At 30.8% G+C, this 19,680-nt stretch overlaps 1 protein-coding gene across 1 annotated transcript; it reads left to right on the top strand.

Moving 5' to 3' along the window:
* The first annotated feature begins 261 nt into the window (after positions 1-261).
* Positions 262-19,641, top strand: LOC107445200 (uncharacterized). The gene is made up of 3 exons (XM_016059545.5): positions 262-466; positions 15,823-16,097; positions 18,401-19,641. The coding sequence occupies exons 2-3, from the start codon at positions 15,823-15,825 to the stop codon at positions 18,915-18,917; spliced, it is 792 nt and encodes a 263-aa protein (XP_015915031.2). The 5' UTR covers positions 262-466; the 3' UTR covers positions 18,918-19,641.
* The last annotated feature ends 39 nt before the right edge of the window (positions 19,642-19,680 follow it).

Below are 19,680 nucleotides of genomic sequence, written 5' to 3'. Positions count from 1 at the left end.
GCATGACACAAAATTCATGACTTTCAGTTTTCATTTGAATTTTCTTAAATATACATATTTTTTAATTTCCATATTATTCCCTAAATAGACATCGTTTGACAGGTTAAGCTTTAAAGCTCAGTGCATCCGGAAAAGAATATGACATGCTTGAGGAAGAGAATAGTTGTAGGACGAACCTAAATCCAAACGAAAATTGAGGCATTTCGGTTGCTTTGACTTGGAAATCACGGCCCATAAAGCGTGCCTACTGACTCCCTCTACGGCTCATTCCCTTCTCATCCCTAGGCACAGATACAGTTACGGCTTAACTGCCTTCATTTAGAACAAGATTCTTAGTGATCAAAACCCAACCAGACATGGATGTAGTTTAACGATGATAATATTGGGAATCGTTTGTGTTTAATTTTCGTTGAGTTTTGTTATCGTCTGCAAAAGGATTGTAAAGTTTAGTTGACTTAAGTTTAAGGTAAGCTTTTTTTTTCTTTCTCTTTCTCTTTTTTTTAAAAATAGTTTTTGATTTTTGTTTTTAAAGTGCGTCATAAATATGTGTAACTTCTCTTCAATCTTTTTTTTTAACGCGCTTATGTTTAACTTTTGGTTAGTTTTGTTATCGTCTGAAACAATATTGAATAGATCAGCTGCTTTGAGTATTTTTTATTTTTAACTTTTTGATTTTTCCATCAAACAATAAAGCAAAAATTTATGAAATAAAATAGATAATTCTGAGAAGTTGTAGGTAAGTGCATAATTACTTTCTTTTCTCATACAAATACTCCATTAAAAGTTTTTTTATTTAACTAATATATGTTATGCAAAATTAATTTGATTTTATGTTGTACTCTTCAAAAATAATTTAATTGTTTTCAAAATATGACGGATGAAAAAATCATATTTAAATAAAAACCAGATATTTGAAATATTTAATCTTTCTTACACATAGTAAAAAGGAAACAGCATTGATTTTAAGGCATTTTTTTATCTTTACGCTAAGTTTTATTTTAAATTCTGATTGAAATTTTAACTTAAGAAAATAAACATAACTGAAGACAAAATATTTAAATTTGAATACTTTAAGAATTTTGTAAATTTATAAAGAAATATTTATTTGAAATAATAAAAGAAATTTTAAAAAAAATTTAACAAGAAATTTTTATTTTGTTTATTATTCATTTATTTTTGATAATTTCTTTCGTGAATTAGCTTCTCTTTTAAAATTTTAATATGAGAATATTTTTGGCCACTCAAATATAAATCTCTTGTACCACCAAAATGTACTTTTTTGACAAAATGACTCACCGCAGTAATTTTTATTGTTAATAATATATTTTTCTTTGACAAAATTTTAAAATTTCATTGCAACTTAAAGAATTTTCTAAACAGAATTAACAGATAGACAGAAATTCTTGGAAGAAGTAAAAAGATTCTTTTAAACAAATAATTATTTAATACTTTTTAAGAAAATCACGAATTACTATTTTATTCTTACAACTGAAGACCTGGGGGTGCTAAAGGACAATACATATATTTGTTGTCGAGATATAACAGATTCATACTTTTATAAAGGCCTATTTACTAATCCATAGTTCAAATTGTAAAATTTACTGCTAGATATTTTTTGAGCAGAAGTAATGCTTTTGTTGGGTTTAATTATCTTCCAAAGAAAAGTGAAAATAAATTAAATCAGTCTTATCACTTATCATTCTCGGAGGTCTATAATTCATAACATAAATGCATTATCTTTGTTGTATGTTTTTCCATTATCTTTGTTGTATGTTATTTAATGCCATTTTAAACCCTTCTAGTAAATTTACATTTTCTTTTTTTAAGTTTTTCTTCGTTTTCAAATTTCAATTTTATTCCTACAATTGAAGTTATTGTGGGGAAACAATCATTAATAAGTTTTCACAATTGTTAAATAAACAGAAAATTTATTTACTCTATTTGTTAGAATCATTAATAACTTTTACAATTCAAAAACATCAAATAAACATTAACATTAAAATTATTTACAATATTTAGAGGAGTCATTCACAGCTTTATTTTTTTAATTTAAAAGCGTTAAATGAATATTAGCACTAAAATTATATACTAATTTGGAAAATCCTTATATAGCTTTTAAATATCACGAGCGTTAAATAAACATTAACATTAAAATTATTTACAATATTTGTTGGAGTCATGAGTAACTTTCATAATTCACGCGCATTAGAAAAACATTGAAATTATTTATTATGTTTGTTGGAGTCATAATTAACTTTCATAATTCACGCACATTAAAAAAACATTGAAATTATTTATTATATTTGTTGGAGTCTTAATAAACTTTCATAATTCACGCACATTAAAAAAAACATTGAAATTATTTATTATATTTGTTGGAGTCATAATTAACTTTCATAATTCACGCGCATTAAAAAAACATTGAAATTATTTATTATATTTGTTGGAGTCATAATTAACTTTCATAATTCACGCGCATTAGAAAAACATTGAAATTATTTATTATATTTACTGGAGTCATAAGTAACTTTCATAATTCACGCGCATTAAAAAAACATTGAAATTATTTATTATATTTGGTGGAGTCATAAGTAACTTTCATAATTCACGCACATTAAAAAACATTGAAATTATTTATTATATTTGCTGGAGTCATAAATAATTTACGTTATTATTAATAATAATGTAAGAGTTATGCAGTCATAGTTGTTTAAGAATAATTCCAAATCAAAAAATATTTTAACTACTTATAATAGTGATTATCACGTGTCGTAAGTGTTAATCAGGTAGGATCTTATTCTGTTCCTATGTTCATTAATTTTATCGTCTGCTAATCGTAATTTTATTCTGTTTTACAATTTAAAAATAAAGTATTACAACGGCAACATTTTTTTCAATTAATGTTTTTATTATATAAATTAAGTGATATCGCAACTTTGAATTAAGTACGACATAAAGAGCCTAGTTCCCCTTGTTATAAAAATAAGCGTCCCGCAGTGGACTGATCGTTAAGACACGGTTCCCAGTAGATCACCGAAGTCAAGCATCACTGGCTACGGTCAGTGTGCGGGTGGGTGACCACTTGGATCAGCCTGCGTAGGGACCGAGGGTGTGCGGAATTGGTCCTCGTTAAACTGTGCTACCGTAAAGTGCTCGACTTCGCGCGCTGGTCGTCGGGCTACCGAAGCGGTGGTGCCATCCCCTCCGCAGAGGATCAAAATTGTGATGGCATGTCTTCGGATCATCCTCCGGGATGTTTCCCAGACCCTCGCCAATAGCCCATTGTGCAGCTCTAGTGCGACGTAAATTAACAACAACAACAACAATAAGCTAATATGAAAATAATTGTATTTAAAGTTGATAAAGATTTCAAACTGTTTTGAATTATGCCTTATAAAAATAGATGAAGTAAGCTCTCTCTTACGAGCTGAGCTTTAGCAGCAGTTTAAAATGTATTAATAGGGCGAGAAGGTCAAAAGTAGAAAAAAAACTCCTTTCATATTTAGACAAGTGAGGTATTGTTTCAGATTTTCTTTTTTTATGATGAATAGAGTGTATACAAACCCAAATAGATAGGACTACTTCAGTATACTACTTTTTTAAGATAGCCTGTCCTTTTTAAAGCAGATTCCATTTTTACCGTAAAATTTTAATAAAAAAATCTGATATACAGTAATTTTTACAGTAAAAATTATATAAGCACTCTTATTTTATTATGAGCATTATTATTATATTCACTTTATAAAAAGTAAGCACTAGATAAGTCTTTTTAAGTAATAAATTTAAAAAATAAATTTTAGTAAATATTTATTATTTTTAATTAATTTATTTACTAATAATCGAAAAAAGTTTCAATTGTAAGGTATAGAATTTTTTTACATCATTTTAAATATAGTTTTTGAGAATTCAAAATAATGAAATAATTTTTGAGAAATCAAATTTTTTTAAAAAATGTCTATATTTAAAATTAGATTTCTCAGGAACAATTCGACTGATTTCATACAGTTTTTATATTTAGCCATATAAAATAGCATTCTTTAAAATTATGTAAAAAATTGTGTACTTTGCGATTCAAAATTTTTTTGACTATTATTTTTATGTTTACTAAAAGTTAATTTTTACATTGGATTATCTTTGGATAAACGAACTTTATAACTGTGTGCAAGAAATATTTCGATTTGTATAAAAATTTCTCGAGGTATGATGAGTTACGCAAAAAGCAAAATTAACATTGTAGGGCGCAAAATTTAAATTGTTCTTCTGATAAAATTATGGGGACCATATTTCTCAAATTACGACTGTCCCCTATACTTTCGTTGTCAAAAATCCGTATCCATAGAAAAAAAATTATGTTTTCTCAAAGAAAGTACATTTTTCTGCCTGATTTTGTATCTTAAAATAGCTAATCTTTTATACGCCTGTCTTTACAGAGAGCAAAAAATAAATAAATAAATAAAATGGACCACACTGATCGGACCATCTAATGATCAGATCTTCGTGTTCACGGACTCAAAAACGCGACTTCCTTAAAATTCGATTTCTCTGGAATTATTCGAACGTTTTCGCTCTGATTGAATGTATATTCTATAAAAAATGTATTTTGTTATACAAAATTACATTCTTTAAAGTGACGTAAAAAATTTTACATCTTACCATTCAAAAATTTTTCGATTAGTATTAAATAAAATAATAAAAGTAATAAATATCTACAAAAAGTCCTTTTTTTACATGGAATTACTTTTGAATAAAGGAATTTTATAATCGTATGCAAGCATTTTTCAATTCACTTAAATAATTATCGAGATATGGGGAAAGAAGCAAATGGCAAAATTAACATTAAGGGATCCAAACCTTCTTCTGTTCTCCAAACCAAACTAGTCCCGCAGTAGACTGATCGTTAAGACACGGTTCCCAGCAGATCACCAAAGTCAAGCATCACTGGCTACGGTCAGTGTGTGGGTGGGTGATCACTTGGATCAGCCTGCGTAGGGACCGAGGATATGCGGTATTGGTCCTCGTTAAACTGTGCTACCGTAAAGTGCTCGACTTCGCGCGCAGGTCGTCGGGCTACCGAAATGGGGGTGCCACCCCCTCTGCAGAGGATCAAAATTGTGATGGCATGTCTTCGGATCATCCTCAGGGATGTTTCCCAGACCGTCGCCAATAGCCCATTGTGCAGCTCTAGTGCGAAGTAAATTAACAACAAACAAGCAAACCAAACCAAGCTAACAGGACCCTATTTCCCAGATTGCGGCTACCCCCTTTATTTTGGGGGTCATAAATCCAAATCCGTTGAAAAAAAGGCTATGTTTGTTCAGGGAAAGTAAACTTTTGAGTCTGGTTTCGTAACTTAAAATATCGTCCGCGCTAATAATTTAGCACTCCCCTCAAACCTTTACGATTGAGTCCTGGAGCGTGAAGATCCGATAAAATGGTTATGCAAAATGTTCCTTTTATTTATATTTTTTTAGCATTTTACAGCAGATAACGTTGATTGCAAAGAATTTGTTGAGCAATCACCGAATTTCGTGCTACAGAAAATAAATTCTCAAGTTTCGGTTTGCTTTCTAATCATTAATTGTAGTTCTTCTGTTGTATATCCACCAACAAGGCAGCGAGATTTTAGTGAAAATGAAATTAGACCACTCATCATGCGCATTAGAGAAATATCCCACCACTCGTCATGCGCATTAGAGAAATATCCCACCACTCATCATGCGCATTAGATTAGTTTCCCAATCACCCGCAGGCTACGGAAAGATGAGTCAAACTTGCTGCAGAGCCTTCGAATAAAATTTGTGAGCTTTAAGCTGGAGATAGATGTATCCGAACAATCAATCAAGCTAAATTAAACCTCATTTAGCCAAAGAAAAATCAGACTTAAAATGTGCAGTAGAAATTATTTTAAAAAAAAGTAACTTTAACAATGCAGTGAGACATAGAATTCGATTCCATTGAAAATCTTAGTATGTTGCTGTAAATATGTGATATATGTGTGTTATTTAATTTACCATCAAATCAAACCATCAAGCAAACATAAAAAATATAGATCATGCTATTGTAAAAGTTTTAGTCAACTAAAAAAAAAATATTTAAAAAGGTATGCTTTTTTTCAAGCTTGCATTAATTTTAAGTATTATTTTAAGTATTAAGTACAGTGAAGTGAGACATTGAATTCGATTCCATTGAAAATCTTAGTATGCAACTGTAAATATGTATAAGAACTGCATCAAAAAACTTCATAGTTTTTATGATTAGGAGGTAGGTGAAACTCAACGTGTTACCATCTTCACACGGTGAGTCTAAGTGTTGCTCAGATTAAATATAATGAGCAAAGAGATACGCTGTGAAAAATACGAAAAATCGATAAACTTATGCTTTTTCTAAAACTTTGAGCGATTGTAAAAAAATGAGTTATTGATCAGAGTTTAATTTACTTAAGATAATTAAACCATCAAACAAACATAATATATATTATGCTATTTCAAAAGTTTTAATCAACTAAAAATATATTTAAAAAGGTCTGATTTTTTTTTCAAGCTTGCATTCATTTTTAGTATGATGCACGAACGATAGACATAAACCGGTTTTAAAATTTTTATACCGTTTTTATTCGTCTTAAAATATGCGTTGCACTTGAGTGTTCCAAAATTCATTTTTTTCCAACCCACTCTAATATATACGTAGCAATGTGCACATTGAATCTATCGTGGCTAAAAATCCTCTCATTGGTTGTGGTGTTGAAGTTTGAAGAGAGGGGGGGGGTAACAGCTCAGGCGTTGTTCACGTCGTTAAAAGTTAGAGACTTATAAAGAAAAGGAGGGAGGAGAGAAAATACGTTTTAAATTTAAAAATCGTTTTATCTATCAAAAAATCGTTTTATCTTTATCTGCAAGCGACTTTTGTCGATCGGTGCCAGGAGACTAATTTGGAAAGAGTGGCAATGTTATTTTTTCTTCGAGATTAATTTGGCGAAATCTAAAAGAAAAAATTTAATAATAGTGAACGTTAACGTAGTAAAGAAAGGAAATTTACTTTCTAATATGGAAAATAATTAGAGCGATTTTAAGAATATCTAGGTTTTAAAATGTCCGCAAACTAGCGTTGCGTGAAATGTATAGGCGTAAGGGAAAATTAGTGTTATTCTTGAATTAATTACCCCTACAATTTCGAATACTATCCAATTACTTACTTTTACTCGTCCTGATAAAGTCCATTGCCCTTTCTTTAAACAAAATAAAAAGGAGTATTATAAAATATTTCAAAATTAGTAAAATTAGAAATATCTGTTTCAGAAAAAATTTCATCTACGTAAGCTCATTAAAAGACTCCTTTTCAATAGGCCAATATTTAAATTAAATTAGTAAAATTAGTAACATCAGCTGTAAAAAAATTATCAACCAAAGGAATCTCTTTGAAGGACTCATTTTTAATAGGCTAATAATCAAATTAAATTAGTAAAATTAGACACATCAGCTTTAAGTACAGTAGCTTAACAAATAGCTACTGTAGTCGCTACTTTTTTTCGTAGTTTGCAATGTAGTGTGCTACTTTTTTAAAAACAATTAGTGTAGTGAGTAGTGCTATACAAAAATGAGTAGTTCGAGTGACTCCTGGCAACTACTTTTAACGTTAGTTTAGTAAAGAAACACGGCTCTAAAGCAACTAATTTTTCGAATTTGATGGGAGCAAATGATCTCAGTTTCGTCAATGGATGCAATTAAAATGACTCTGTTGCGACAACGGAGCGGTAACAGAAATTACGTATTTAGAATCACGTATAACTAAAAATTACGAAAAAATAGATAATTAGTCACTTTGGTCACACTTTCCCATGCGAATGTATATTCGTGAAACTTACATTCATTATTCGTGAATGTACATTCGTGATTCCCTATTTCATAAGAAGGGATCGTATTTTAGATGTACTCAATTTCTTAGAGTAAAAAAAAGAGAATTAGAAGAAAAGAAAAGGAGAGGAAAAGAAAGAACATTGAATAATTAAATATTATCGAATATTTGATAATTTTGATATACACTGTCGAGAAAGGCATAAAAATTTGAAGGTAAAATGAACAAAATTCGAAAAAAATGTTCCGTAATAACAAACTGGTTCATGTAAACATGAATAAATGTTTCTTAATTATTCCCTTATATTTAATCTAAGTTCGTGTTCATAAAGTAGTGAAGTACCTACCGCAATTGGATAGTAGTTTGCAGACACTACATTTAAAAAAGAGTAGTTTTAGTGAACTACATTTGTAACAAAGTAGTTGTAGTTGTAGTAAACTATAAAAATAATGTAGTTTTTCCGACCACTGGTCTGGAACATGGCCTCTATATCATAGCTGTCGATTATCATCCTGAATTAAGTTCTGACAAGAAGAATCTTCAAGGATATTAAGTGTTAGTATGGTCAAAATGATTTCTGTTAAATTGTTATATCGCTATCACAGCAAAACCTTTTAACCAGAAAATGAAGAGAATGGTTTTATATAATGAACCAATGTGGTATACAAATATAAGGACAAAATAGCACTGTCGATGCATGATCGTTTTGTCAATTAAGCTGATCTATTCGTCAGTTCAATAATTAATTGATGGATTTTTTGATCTGAATAAAAGGGCATTAGAATTCGCACTTTAAAAAATTTTATTTTTTAACAAACTCCCCATTGGAGATAATAATATATGCTTGGGGGAAAAAATGGAAATAAATTCAATACAAATATTGCTGATCCATCAATACTAGATTATATTGGCACTTTTAAATTTTTTGCAAGTTTTTACATGGTTTCGTTAAACCAGAACTTCAATGAGAAGAATCAGGTTCATCTGCTCAGTGGAATTACATATTTCGGATTGCTTTTTGAAAAGAATTTCTTTTTTCGAATAACGAACGAAGAACTGATACATGATTAAACTGAAACTGATACCTGATTAAATTGAAACTGGACATAACTGAATATGATGAAACTGAACTGAACTAATATATGATTAAACTGAAACGGAACTGAACTCATACATGATTAAACTGAAACTGAATTGAGCTGAACTGATTCATAATTAAATGCTTTTTCTAACCTTCAAGTTTCACTTAAAGGATGATGAACAATTGATACTTCATTTTTCTCTTGTTTCACACCAAAAGCATAAAAATCAAAATATTTAAATGTTTTGGAGAGTTCATTTTTTTTCTTTTGATAAAAGAAAACTGTGTTTATTATAAGATTCTATATCATAAATTATAAATTTGCTTTAAAGTATTTGTCGCAGTTTGATATTGCTTATTAAGACGTTTTTTTTTTTTAATATCTTCTCGTTTATTATTTTTATCTCATTTAAACTAAATTCCTTGTCTTTCAAACTTACTTTATAATGCTACGAGATCAAGTCTATCCACTAAATAGACTTTCGAAAGTTTTTCATGTGCAACATCTTTGTCCTTATTACATGCGATATGCACCTATAATCCAGGAAGAGGAGAGCTCAGAAGAAGAGGAAGAAGAGGATGCTGAAAAACATCCGGGATCCTGAAGATCATTCAAACATTACATCGAGCAGCTATGATTTGCGGGGCAATCGACGCCTGCCTGAAAGACTTAGATAAAATCTGTTGTAGAATCTATAATGTCTAAGTTTCAATGTAAATATCAACATTTCGCATTGAGCGGGGCCGAATGTAAGGTTCGCATAAGTTTAATTTCATCCCAGTTCAGAAAAGTGTAACATTCAAATAAAAAAAGGGGGCAACAGATTATATTTAAAGGAAAAGAACGCTTCGATTTAAAATATTTGACGTTGTTTATTATTGTTTATTAAAATATTTTTTTTAAATATCTTCTCACATCTTAATTTTATTTCATTTAAACTACGTTCCTTGTCTTGTACCTATTACTAGTTAGGAACAAGGGGGAGGGGGAAACAATAAGTGTGACTTAATACATTTTGGTCAAAATAAACATTTAAAAACGACACTATACATATTTCCATATCGAATACCAATAAATGGCATATCCGATGATAAATTTAAGTAAGCAATATATGGTGAGAAATCAAAATTGGAAATTGCTTTTCTTGCTTTCATAACAAGTCTTATAGGGTTCACCAAAAGGAGAAGGGATTCTATTTCTTCTGTGATAACCTACGGAGAGAAATTATTATTTCATAGCAATAACCTTACTTATTAAACAACTAATTCCAAGTTCGGGTCTGCTGTTCAACGACGGTTATAATATAAAAAATAAAAAATATATAAAATACATCCATTCATTCATCCACAGATCGTAATTTTGACTTAAACAAGAAAACTATCAATCTCCAATTCAGTACCGCCAGAGGTATAATTTGTTACGGGAATGTGAAGGACTTTGTGACTCGACAGATTTAACGTGCACCAGTCACAACACCGGGAGTCTTCGACCGGCTGGATTCGAACCCCCGTTCTCACGTACGTGAATCCAGTTTGGGTTATGTCATAACGCTGAAAAAGTGAGAAAAATGAGTCTGGCGTATTTGTTTTCTTCTAGGTTTTGGTACTGAAAATTATCATTAAAGTTTGCTGTATTGCATTTTAGAATTTCGTCAAAAAATGTCTGGTTTGATTCGACAATGTCCTTGATGAATCTTTCAGTTTAAATATCTTTATGAAGATCTTTGTTTCGTATGAATCATCTTGGCTTTAGTTATTTTTCTCAGAAATTTATTTTATAAAATGACAATTTTCTTCGTTTGAGTTTGTGAAATGTCGCCCCACACTGGTGTTGCATTTGTGAGCATTAATCTGATTATCGAAATATAAATTAGTTGTTAGTTTAGTTTGACAATTAATTTTGATTTGGAGGTGATGAGAGCTTTAAATTTATGAAACTACGCACTGATTTTAGATCCAAGTACATATTTATTATTAATATATTGTGGTAACAAAAATTATCTCTTTCTTTTATGAAAAATGAATTTTAACAAATGAACACTTAGCCACCACATTATTCTTTTTTGAAAAAAAATAAAAAGAACTGTAATTTTTAAATGATGAAACAGACCGAAATGGATGAACCCATTAACCGGCAAAATTCTTGTATTCTCTGATTTTTTTTCAAGAAAGCCAGAACTGGTTTAAATTTATTTCTGTGAAATTAAGGTATTTATGTTCACTAAACTGTATTAATAATTTAAGAAGTAGATGGTATTAACGTTAGAAATTATCAAATTCTTCAGCACTTTCAACAACTTTTTTCAAAAAAGTACTTCTTAGCGCAAACGCAACTTCAGAGGGATATGGGTAAACATAGCGATAAGAAGAAGTAAAAAGAGCACCGGAAAAAAGGTCCAGGAAATTCCTTTTTAGGATACATCATTAATAAATTGGATTAATTTTGTTTAAGTATAGAATTTATTTGTAATATTTTTCCATGTTTTAATAAATAATTTCAATAACGTCTTACACAATGTCAAATTTATAAGAGACCAATCTTATCAAACATTTTGAATACAAAATAATAATTACCCGTGGAATTTTATTTATTTTATTGTATTTATAAAATGAGTATTTCTGTAATGCTATTATTACTTTAACTTTCATCTAATATTAATTTTTAAAGTGTGCTTTTTTAAAGTGTAGTTTTCAAAATAAAAATCAAATTCGACTTAAACAATAAAGGAAAATATGTATAAATATATATTTCAAACTCACTTATTGTTAAGAGATTTTTTTTTCACATTAATTGAATTATGCTTACTGGTTAATTATAAATTAATACTTTATTAGACCTTAACATTAATCAAAATAAAAAAAAGTTAAGATTATTTACTTCAGAATGCATTTTTGGGCAAAAATCATTTCATTTTTATTATATTTGTTCATTTTTAAAGCAACAATAGTTAAAATTATCAATTTTATTACTTGCACGCACTTACCTCTTTACTTACTATATATCTGAAACCTAAAAATGACTCGTATTTCGATCACAAGGTCATGTCATGACCATTAATCAGTCATTAAATTCATATGTCCTTAAATCCTTAAACAGTCGCAAATTTTTAAAATTCTTCTTGTCAAAACTTAGTGATTCTGTTTTATATGGTTTTCTGTTTTATATCTGTTATCTATGAAGAATCATCTCTCTATATTAAAATGAGTAAAGACATGCTCATTAAAATTATCCATTTTTTTTGTGTTATCTGTAAGTTTATTACTAAGCGATACAAAGCATTTTCATTTCTCTACTCTAGTATGATATAAATTGCGCCAAAAAGAGCTTTCAACCTTGGCATTGCTATTTCCCGTGTTCTTTAATTATAGTTCAATCAAGCATTCAAAACATTCATCATATCTAATAAATCAATTCTTAAAGTTATTATAATACATTTATATAAATAATAACCATCATGGTTAACAATAAAATCTAGCTCTTAAAAACCCGGAAAAGAGCAATTCGTTCTGATCTACGGCCCTCAAAGAAAATGCAATTCCAGACTAAGTATAACATGGAGGAAATAGAATCCCTTTTCTGTCAAAAGAAGACTCTTTAAAGTGCCAAGACAACTTCAATAAAAAATGCTCCATTATTGTGTTATCTCGAAGTACATATCTTGTAACACCTTTCTAACTCTCTCTAATAAGATACAAATTGCCCTAAAAAAGAACTTTCAACCTAGACATTGAAAAGAAAATCGTTTGACCTCGTTGTAAGAAACAAAACAGTATCGAAAGAAAGAACGGACAAAAAAAGAATTTTGTGGTTTGTTTAAGTCATTAGGTACGCTCGGTCGAACACCTCCCCAATCGCCGACGATTTTCTCAAAGTGACTCTCTAACGACTTAAAACGCCCCAAAATTTGCTCTTTTTTAAAAAAGAATATATTCCTCGTTATATTTGTTGTGCGTGCGTCTTGACAAAATGATTTTATCTGATATCTAAAGTAGGACACACTTCTAGATTTGATTTAAATTGTAAAATCTTTAAGAGATTTTATAATTTTATTTTTAGTTAAAACTTGTTCTAAAAAGAACTCATGGAAAGGAAATTTTGAATGAGGACTAACAAAGTGCTTTTCTTCGAGAAGAGTAATCCGCATGATAATTAACGTATAGTGGAAGAAAAAAAATATTCCTGAAATTTTTATTTGAAGGAAGAAATTAATTTTTATGCATTTTTAATAAACCAAGTTGAGTAAAAGAATTCCTTATAAAATAAACGATAAGCCTCATTATCAATGTTTTATATCGTTGGAAAAAAATTGTTAAAATTAAGTTGACCCTTTTCATTGAGGAATTATCTCACCATCGTCTGATTAATTTTGAATAAGGGCTTACGAAGTGCTCTTCTTCAAAAAGAGTAATCCGCACTTTGATTAACGTATTGTGGAAAAAAATTATAAAATTTTTGTTAGGAATAAATTATTTTTATACATTTTCTTTATTCACCAAGCTGAGTTAAGAAATTCCTTATAAAACAAACAATAAGCGTCAATGTCACTGTTTTATATCCTTGAAAAAAAATTGTTAAAATTAAGTTGACCCTTTTTTTTGAGGAATTATTTCACCATCATGTAACACTGTGTTCCCCTATCTATTTATCAAAGCTGACCGGTTAAAGTTTAATAATTATATCGCGGGCCACTGGAGGGGGGGGGATATATATTTTAGATAGTTTTGATTTAATAATTTTAATTTAATTATATTTAATTATGTCCTTAAAATAAAAACAATTACATACGTTGTATTGGTGCGCTTTATGTCACGTCTCTCAGCTCCCGGTTAACCTCTACTTCATGGAAAGTCGTACAAACCAGAGGGAAAAACAAAACAGTAAATAAAATGAAAATACTTTAATGTTCCTAGGAGTGCAAGGTACCATTTGATCCACTGACTGGAACCAGTCCGTAGCCCCTGAAGGTTGGAGACTATTGGTCTAACACAATTGTTCACGTAATAATAAAATAGAAAAATATATTTTTGACAATAATACACTTTATAACAAAGAAATCGACGCACCAAGAAACAATCATCCGATTGCTTTGAAATTTCGTATGCATGAATGTTTTGAACAGATATGGCTTGAATGATGCCGACTGGGGACGTATAGTCTTTAGCGACGAATCCCGCTTCCAACTGTATCCTGACGATCATCGAAGACGTGTTTGGAGACGCACAGGGCACAGGGGGGATCCTGTCTTCACTATTGCACGCCACACCGGCCCTCAACAAGGCATTATGGTCTGGGGTGCCATTTCCTTTGACAGCCGGACCCCTTTGGTCGTCATTAGAGGTACACTTACTGCACAGCGGTACGTCGACGACATCCTAAGACCTGTTTTGCTACCGTTCCTTTTGCAGCGCCCTGGGCTGGTTTTGCAGCAGGACAATGCCAGACCACATACGGCACGTGTTGCTATGAACTGTCTGCAAGCTTGTCAAACTCTTCCTTGGCCTGCCAGATCACCAGATCTTTCTCCCATCGAGCATGTCTGGGATATGATGGGAAGGCGATTGCATCTGGCACGGAATGTTGATGACCTCGTCCGACAATTGGATCGAATTTAGCAGGAAATACTGCAAGAGACCATCCGGGAGCTTTTTCGGTCTATGCCACGCCGTGTGTCAGCTTGTATCCAGGCTAGAGGCGGGCCAACACCTTATTGAACTTGTTACTGTAACTCTGCAATAAATTATTCAATTGTTCTGAAATTTTAATCATTTACTATTCTGTACATTGTCTTCCTATCCACCAATTTTCGCTTCAATCGAACCACTCTTTCTTGGTGTGTCGTTTTTTTTGTTATAGAGTGTATAATATTTTGACAATACTGTACCATTTAGCCGTTGCCCATACAAAAAGTACTTTGATTTCAATTTTAACTATTTTCAAGAAATATCCGTGATATCAAAGTTCAGTATGTATTGAATTTTAATAAAAATTTAAAGTCTATCTGGCGTTCACTAAACCGCACAAACCACCATATATGTGAGTTCGGGACATTTCAGCACAGTATAGGCAGCAGAAGTATTAAAATTATTTCCATCTCTTTCGAGAGATAAGATAAAAAAAACTTATTCCATCACGTGCTGTTCTCCTATCTCAAGCATTCGAGCCATAACTTGAGTATCATTACATATATATGCTATTTTATTTTATATTTTATAACCGTCGTTGAACAGCTGACCCAATTTTTTAGGTTCACGACTAGTAATGTTCAACTCCGTAGCCTTGTAATTTTGAACCCAATCCAAAAGACAAAAGAACACCTACCTGGACAAAGTATTGAAAGAAATTTAGCTTCGTGGAGATATTTTGATTGAACTCCGCATTTGCGTTACATGGAGAGGAAAACCACGAAAACCTCCCACGGTTAGCTTGATAGCAAGGGAACTCTAACCTATAATCCGTCTACCACTGAGGATATTTTAAGTCATCACTGTGGTCGGTGCAAGCCTGATGCGGAATTCGTATCGTGCAGCTATCCCTGGGATTCGAACCCGGTTTATCTCATTGGAAGGTGAACGCTCTATCCCCTGAGTCATCCCGGCTCTACTTGACCATATTATTCGTAATAAATTGAAGTATTCCCGCAACAGCCGGTTGTGAACCAGAAGAATCATCGAGGTTAAAGCTAGATAATTTCGCGATGGCCCAGTTGTGGCTGTATGGTAACAATGCGACGGACACGCTGGTACCCATTGATTTCTAAATAGATGGGCCACGAAAAAAGAATATCAAAATTACACCATAGAATAAAACCTTTTTTATTAAATAAAACTGTGAAAGAATCTCATTTGCCAAATTGTGTATACTAAAACATTTTTAATTATTTTGATTTTAGATGACGAAATTAATAGCTCTCCTTTTGATTTCAATACTACTTCTGTTTGGATATTGTGAAGCTGGCCGTCATCATAACAACAACAAGCTGATAGAGTTGCTCACGGCCGGTATTGTAGCCAAAGTCTTACAGAAGCAAGAGGGTGGCCACCACGGAGGCCATGAGTATGTCCCTGTACCCATTCACGTACCGGTACATCATCACGGACACCACCATCATGGATCAGAATCTCAGAGGCACAGTCATCACGTGACTGAGAAAATCATACCTATACCGTAAGTTAATTAATTTTTGAAAGATTTTATTCCCCTACAGAATTGTCTATTTTATTTTGTTTTTAATAAACGAACAACAAAATAACAAGGTTAAAAATCTTTTTAATGCAAGAAACTAACTTAGTGGAAAATTAAAAAATAAATAAAAGAAGAAAAAAAAGAGAGAGAGGAACTTTGAAAAAGATAAAATTGCGTAATGTAATTATGAAATCCCAGTTTTTTCATTTTGTTCATTTATTTAAAATTAAATTTTAATAAAAATTTTAATTCAAATTTTAATACCATTATAAACTCCATACTTCAAGCTTTACTTTTCGTATAGCTTACTATAGATGTAATTATTTTTATTAGAATTAAATGTATATTTCGATTGTACTTAATTCTGGACATAAGATTTAAGTTTCAACAGTTTTTTGCTTTGTTAAAGACACCTTTATTTATTTTTAGTAACGTCATTTGCAGCAATCATCGTCATTTGCACTTGTATTTATTCAATTCTTTATTATTTTTACATGAACTACGTAAGTTTTGTTTTTACACAAGTGCTTGATTTTTACTTTAGTGCTTGATTAGTACTTAATTTCTATAACCATCTATAAAACAGAAAGTTTAATGGCATTAAAAAAATATATAATTTTTTCCAATCAAATAGTTTTAGTCAACCAATTAGTATAAATAAATAGTTAAATTTACTAAAAACGGAAAATTCAAATTTTTCTTACAATTTTTAAAACTTGTATGTTTCATAATTCTTAGTATTACTTAATATTTACAATTTCATGTTTGATATTTTTGTTAACGTAGATGCTTGATCATATTTTTTTGTCTTAAATGTAATTATTTTTGTAAATAACTAAAAATTTCAAGAGGCATTTTCTTTTCGAATTTCTGAAAAACAAAGCTTAACTGAAATTGAATTTCATAAAAAGTAACACATCAAACCCCAAGTTACACACCGGTCCCCAGCTCAATTATACCTCAAACCTACCCGGTATGAAATTATTGATACTTCACACATTGGCTAGGCATCATATTGAAGGAATAAGGAAAAACCTAATAGCAACTTATACTATGCCTAAGCACTCTATAAAATGTCGATTTTTTCAGACATTGACGCCAATTATAATATATATATATATATATACAGTGCACTCCCGATTATCCGGGTTAATCACCGGGACAGAGAGCACGGAGAATCGAAAAACACGGATAATCCGAAAACTCTTTTAATTAGAGAAAAAATCAATATCAGTACAAAAAATATAAAAATTACTGACATTTGCATGCTGTATAACATCAAACTAAGAATTTTCCTTTTAAAAAATTGGGTAATGCGTCTTCGTCATAATATGTTTTACACATGTTTTACGAACCGCAGTAATGTCACCGTAATCAAATCCTCCCATATAATAATCTAATAAAATTTCCACAGAGCATATTTCCCTCATTTACTACATCTTCTGCATCAGTTACTAGCATCACTATTTGATTTAACAACATAACGATGTCGTCAAATACTGGAAGTCAGGCTCACATGCATCACTTTGAAACCAATCTTCAAACTTTTCTTCGTAAAGAATTTCGAAACCTCAGATTTCTTTTGCTTGTTCGCGAATACTGTTATCATATTTTCTTGAACATCTGAAGAAGATTGCTCATCAAACGATATTATCTTTCTCCAAGATCGTGATAAAGTAGACGATTTTATCTTTGACCATGCTGCTGATATTCGATATACTTCAATCCACTAACGAATATTGCTTCCAAAAATTTGGTAGTGTTATTTGGTAACTTCATGAATAAAATTTTTTTTTCTTCTTTAAAATGTTTCTCTTTATATTTTTCGTGTGACTTCGGAATGAACACGGATAATCCGCGCACGGATAATCGAGAGTGTACTGTGTATATATATATATATTTATATATATATATATATATATATATATATATATATATATATATATATATATATATATATATATATATATATATATATATATATATATATATATATATATATATATATATATATATATATATATATATATATATATATATATATATATATATATATATATATATATATATATATAATTTTCTCACTGTACTCGTTTATATTATTTAACAAAGTTTGCACCTTACTCAAATCATCTCGAAATAATATCCGTATCTCACAAATGTTAGATAAAAACAAAACAATGATAGCCAATTTTCCTTAATGAAAATGCTCACAAAATTTTTCGAAAAAACTTTCTTGCATTTTATTTAAAATGTTGCTAACATGCTACATATTTACTTTTCAGAATACCTCATCACACAACTCGTATTATACACATCAATGCGGGTTCTGGTTCATCTCTCGGCGGTGACTCCGAAGGTCACAATGGCGGAATCAGTAACTTTGACTCTGGTGGAAGTTACAGCAACGGTCAAAGTCAATATGACAGTCATGATCATGATGATTCCCGCGGACATCATTCAGGATCCTCATCGGCTATACAACAAATTTTCTTCCAAGACTCTGGTGTATATAGCCCAGCATCGCCTCAAGCAGCCTCACCCTATCAGCACCCAGGTTACATGGCCTATAGACGCCCTGCACCAATGGGTATGATGCCTGCAGCGGCCCATCCAGCGTATTTCGTAAAAGGCAGATATCCATACGTCGCAGTACGCCAACGAATGCCTGTTGCTATGGCAGCACCTACTCAGTACGGTCCTCCTATTTATGCGATACCATATAGGCGGCTTCCTGCTGCCGCTAGCTATATGAATCCTATGGTGATTCGAAGGCCTCCTACAGCCTGGTATGGTAGGTAGCTGGAGAAAAAAAACATAATTTAAAAATGCTCATAGTAAAAACACGAACAATTGTGAACAATCACCATATAAGTGGTCTTTGATATTGAAGAACTTGAAATATATGAAGATGTGTACTTACACTGTACGCATGTACTTTAAGGTGTGATACGTGAACTTAAAAATCTAAGTGCCTTTAAATCAGTAAGTGTATAGGTTCTCCTGGTGTTTTATGTCTGTAATGATTCTATAGTATCTTTTTTCCTTTATTCGTTACCATCAATGTTAAAGATTTGTGTCATATTCCGCATTGCACATAAAATATATCACTTAAAAATAAGTTATTTTAACTGTAGAATAGCCAGATAATGTGATGTATTAGTGAAACAGTGTTGAATAATCAGTAGATGCTTAGATGAGCGGAATTTCAAGACAAGTTGTTATGCTGAATTTGTACCACTAAAAGGCAGAAATGTGGGTATAATTGAACTTTGCATATACGTTTTTCAAATATTTTAAAACATTGTATTATATACTTTTAATGAAAAATTTATTAGTTTCACACCATATGATCTTCTTGTCCAGCGCAAGCCCATGTAGAAATCTATAAATAAAGAAGCTACTAGGATCGCAATGCATATTTGAAGTGCTTTAATAATTATATTTTTCCACCAAAAATTCAACAAAACATAAAGTGAATTTTTTTAAAAAAATCGTTCAGAAAACTAACCGCCAAAAAATAAAACACTATTTATTCGTACAACCTTTTTTATTTATATGTTTA

This window comes from Parasteatoda tepidariorum, chromosome 2 (assembly GCF_982258835.1).
Source record: "Parasteatoda tepidariorum strain Cologne lab strain chromosome 2, Ptep-v5.0, whole genome shotgun sequence".
In the NCBI taxonomy this organism is placed as follows: domain Eukaryota; kingdom Metazoa; phylum Arthropoda; class Arachnida; order Araneae; family Theridiidae; genus Parasteatoda; species Parasteatoda tepidariorum.
The sequence above is the reverse complement of the archived record's forward strand: the minus strand, read 5'-3'. Positions and strand labels throughout refer to the sequence as shown.

What these genes read in the sequence shown, in the direction of transcription:
- LOC107445200 (XM_016059545.5), top strand. Translation starts at nt 15,823, where the DNA reads ATGACGAAATTAATAGCTCTCCTTTTGATTTCAATACTACTTCTGTTT. An exon ending in GAGAAAATCATACCTATACC is followed by an intron (nt 16,098 to 18,400) that starts GTAAGTTAATTA and finishes TTTACTTTTCAG; the next exon opens with AATACCTCATCACACAACTC.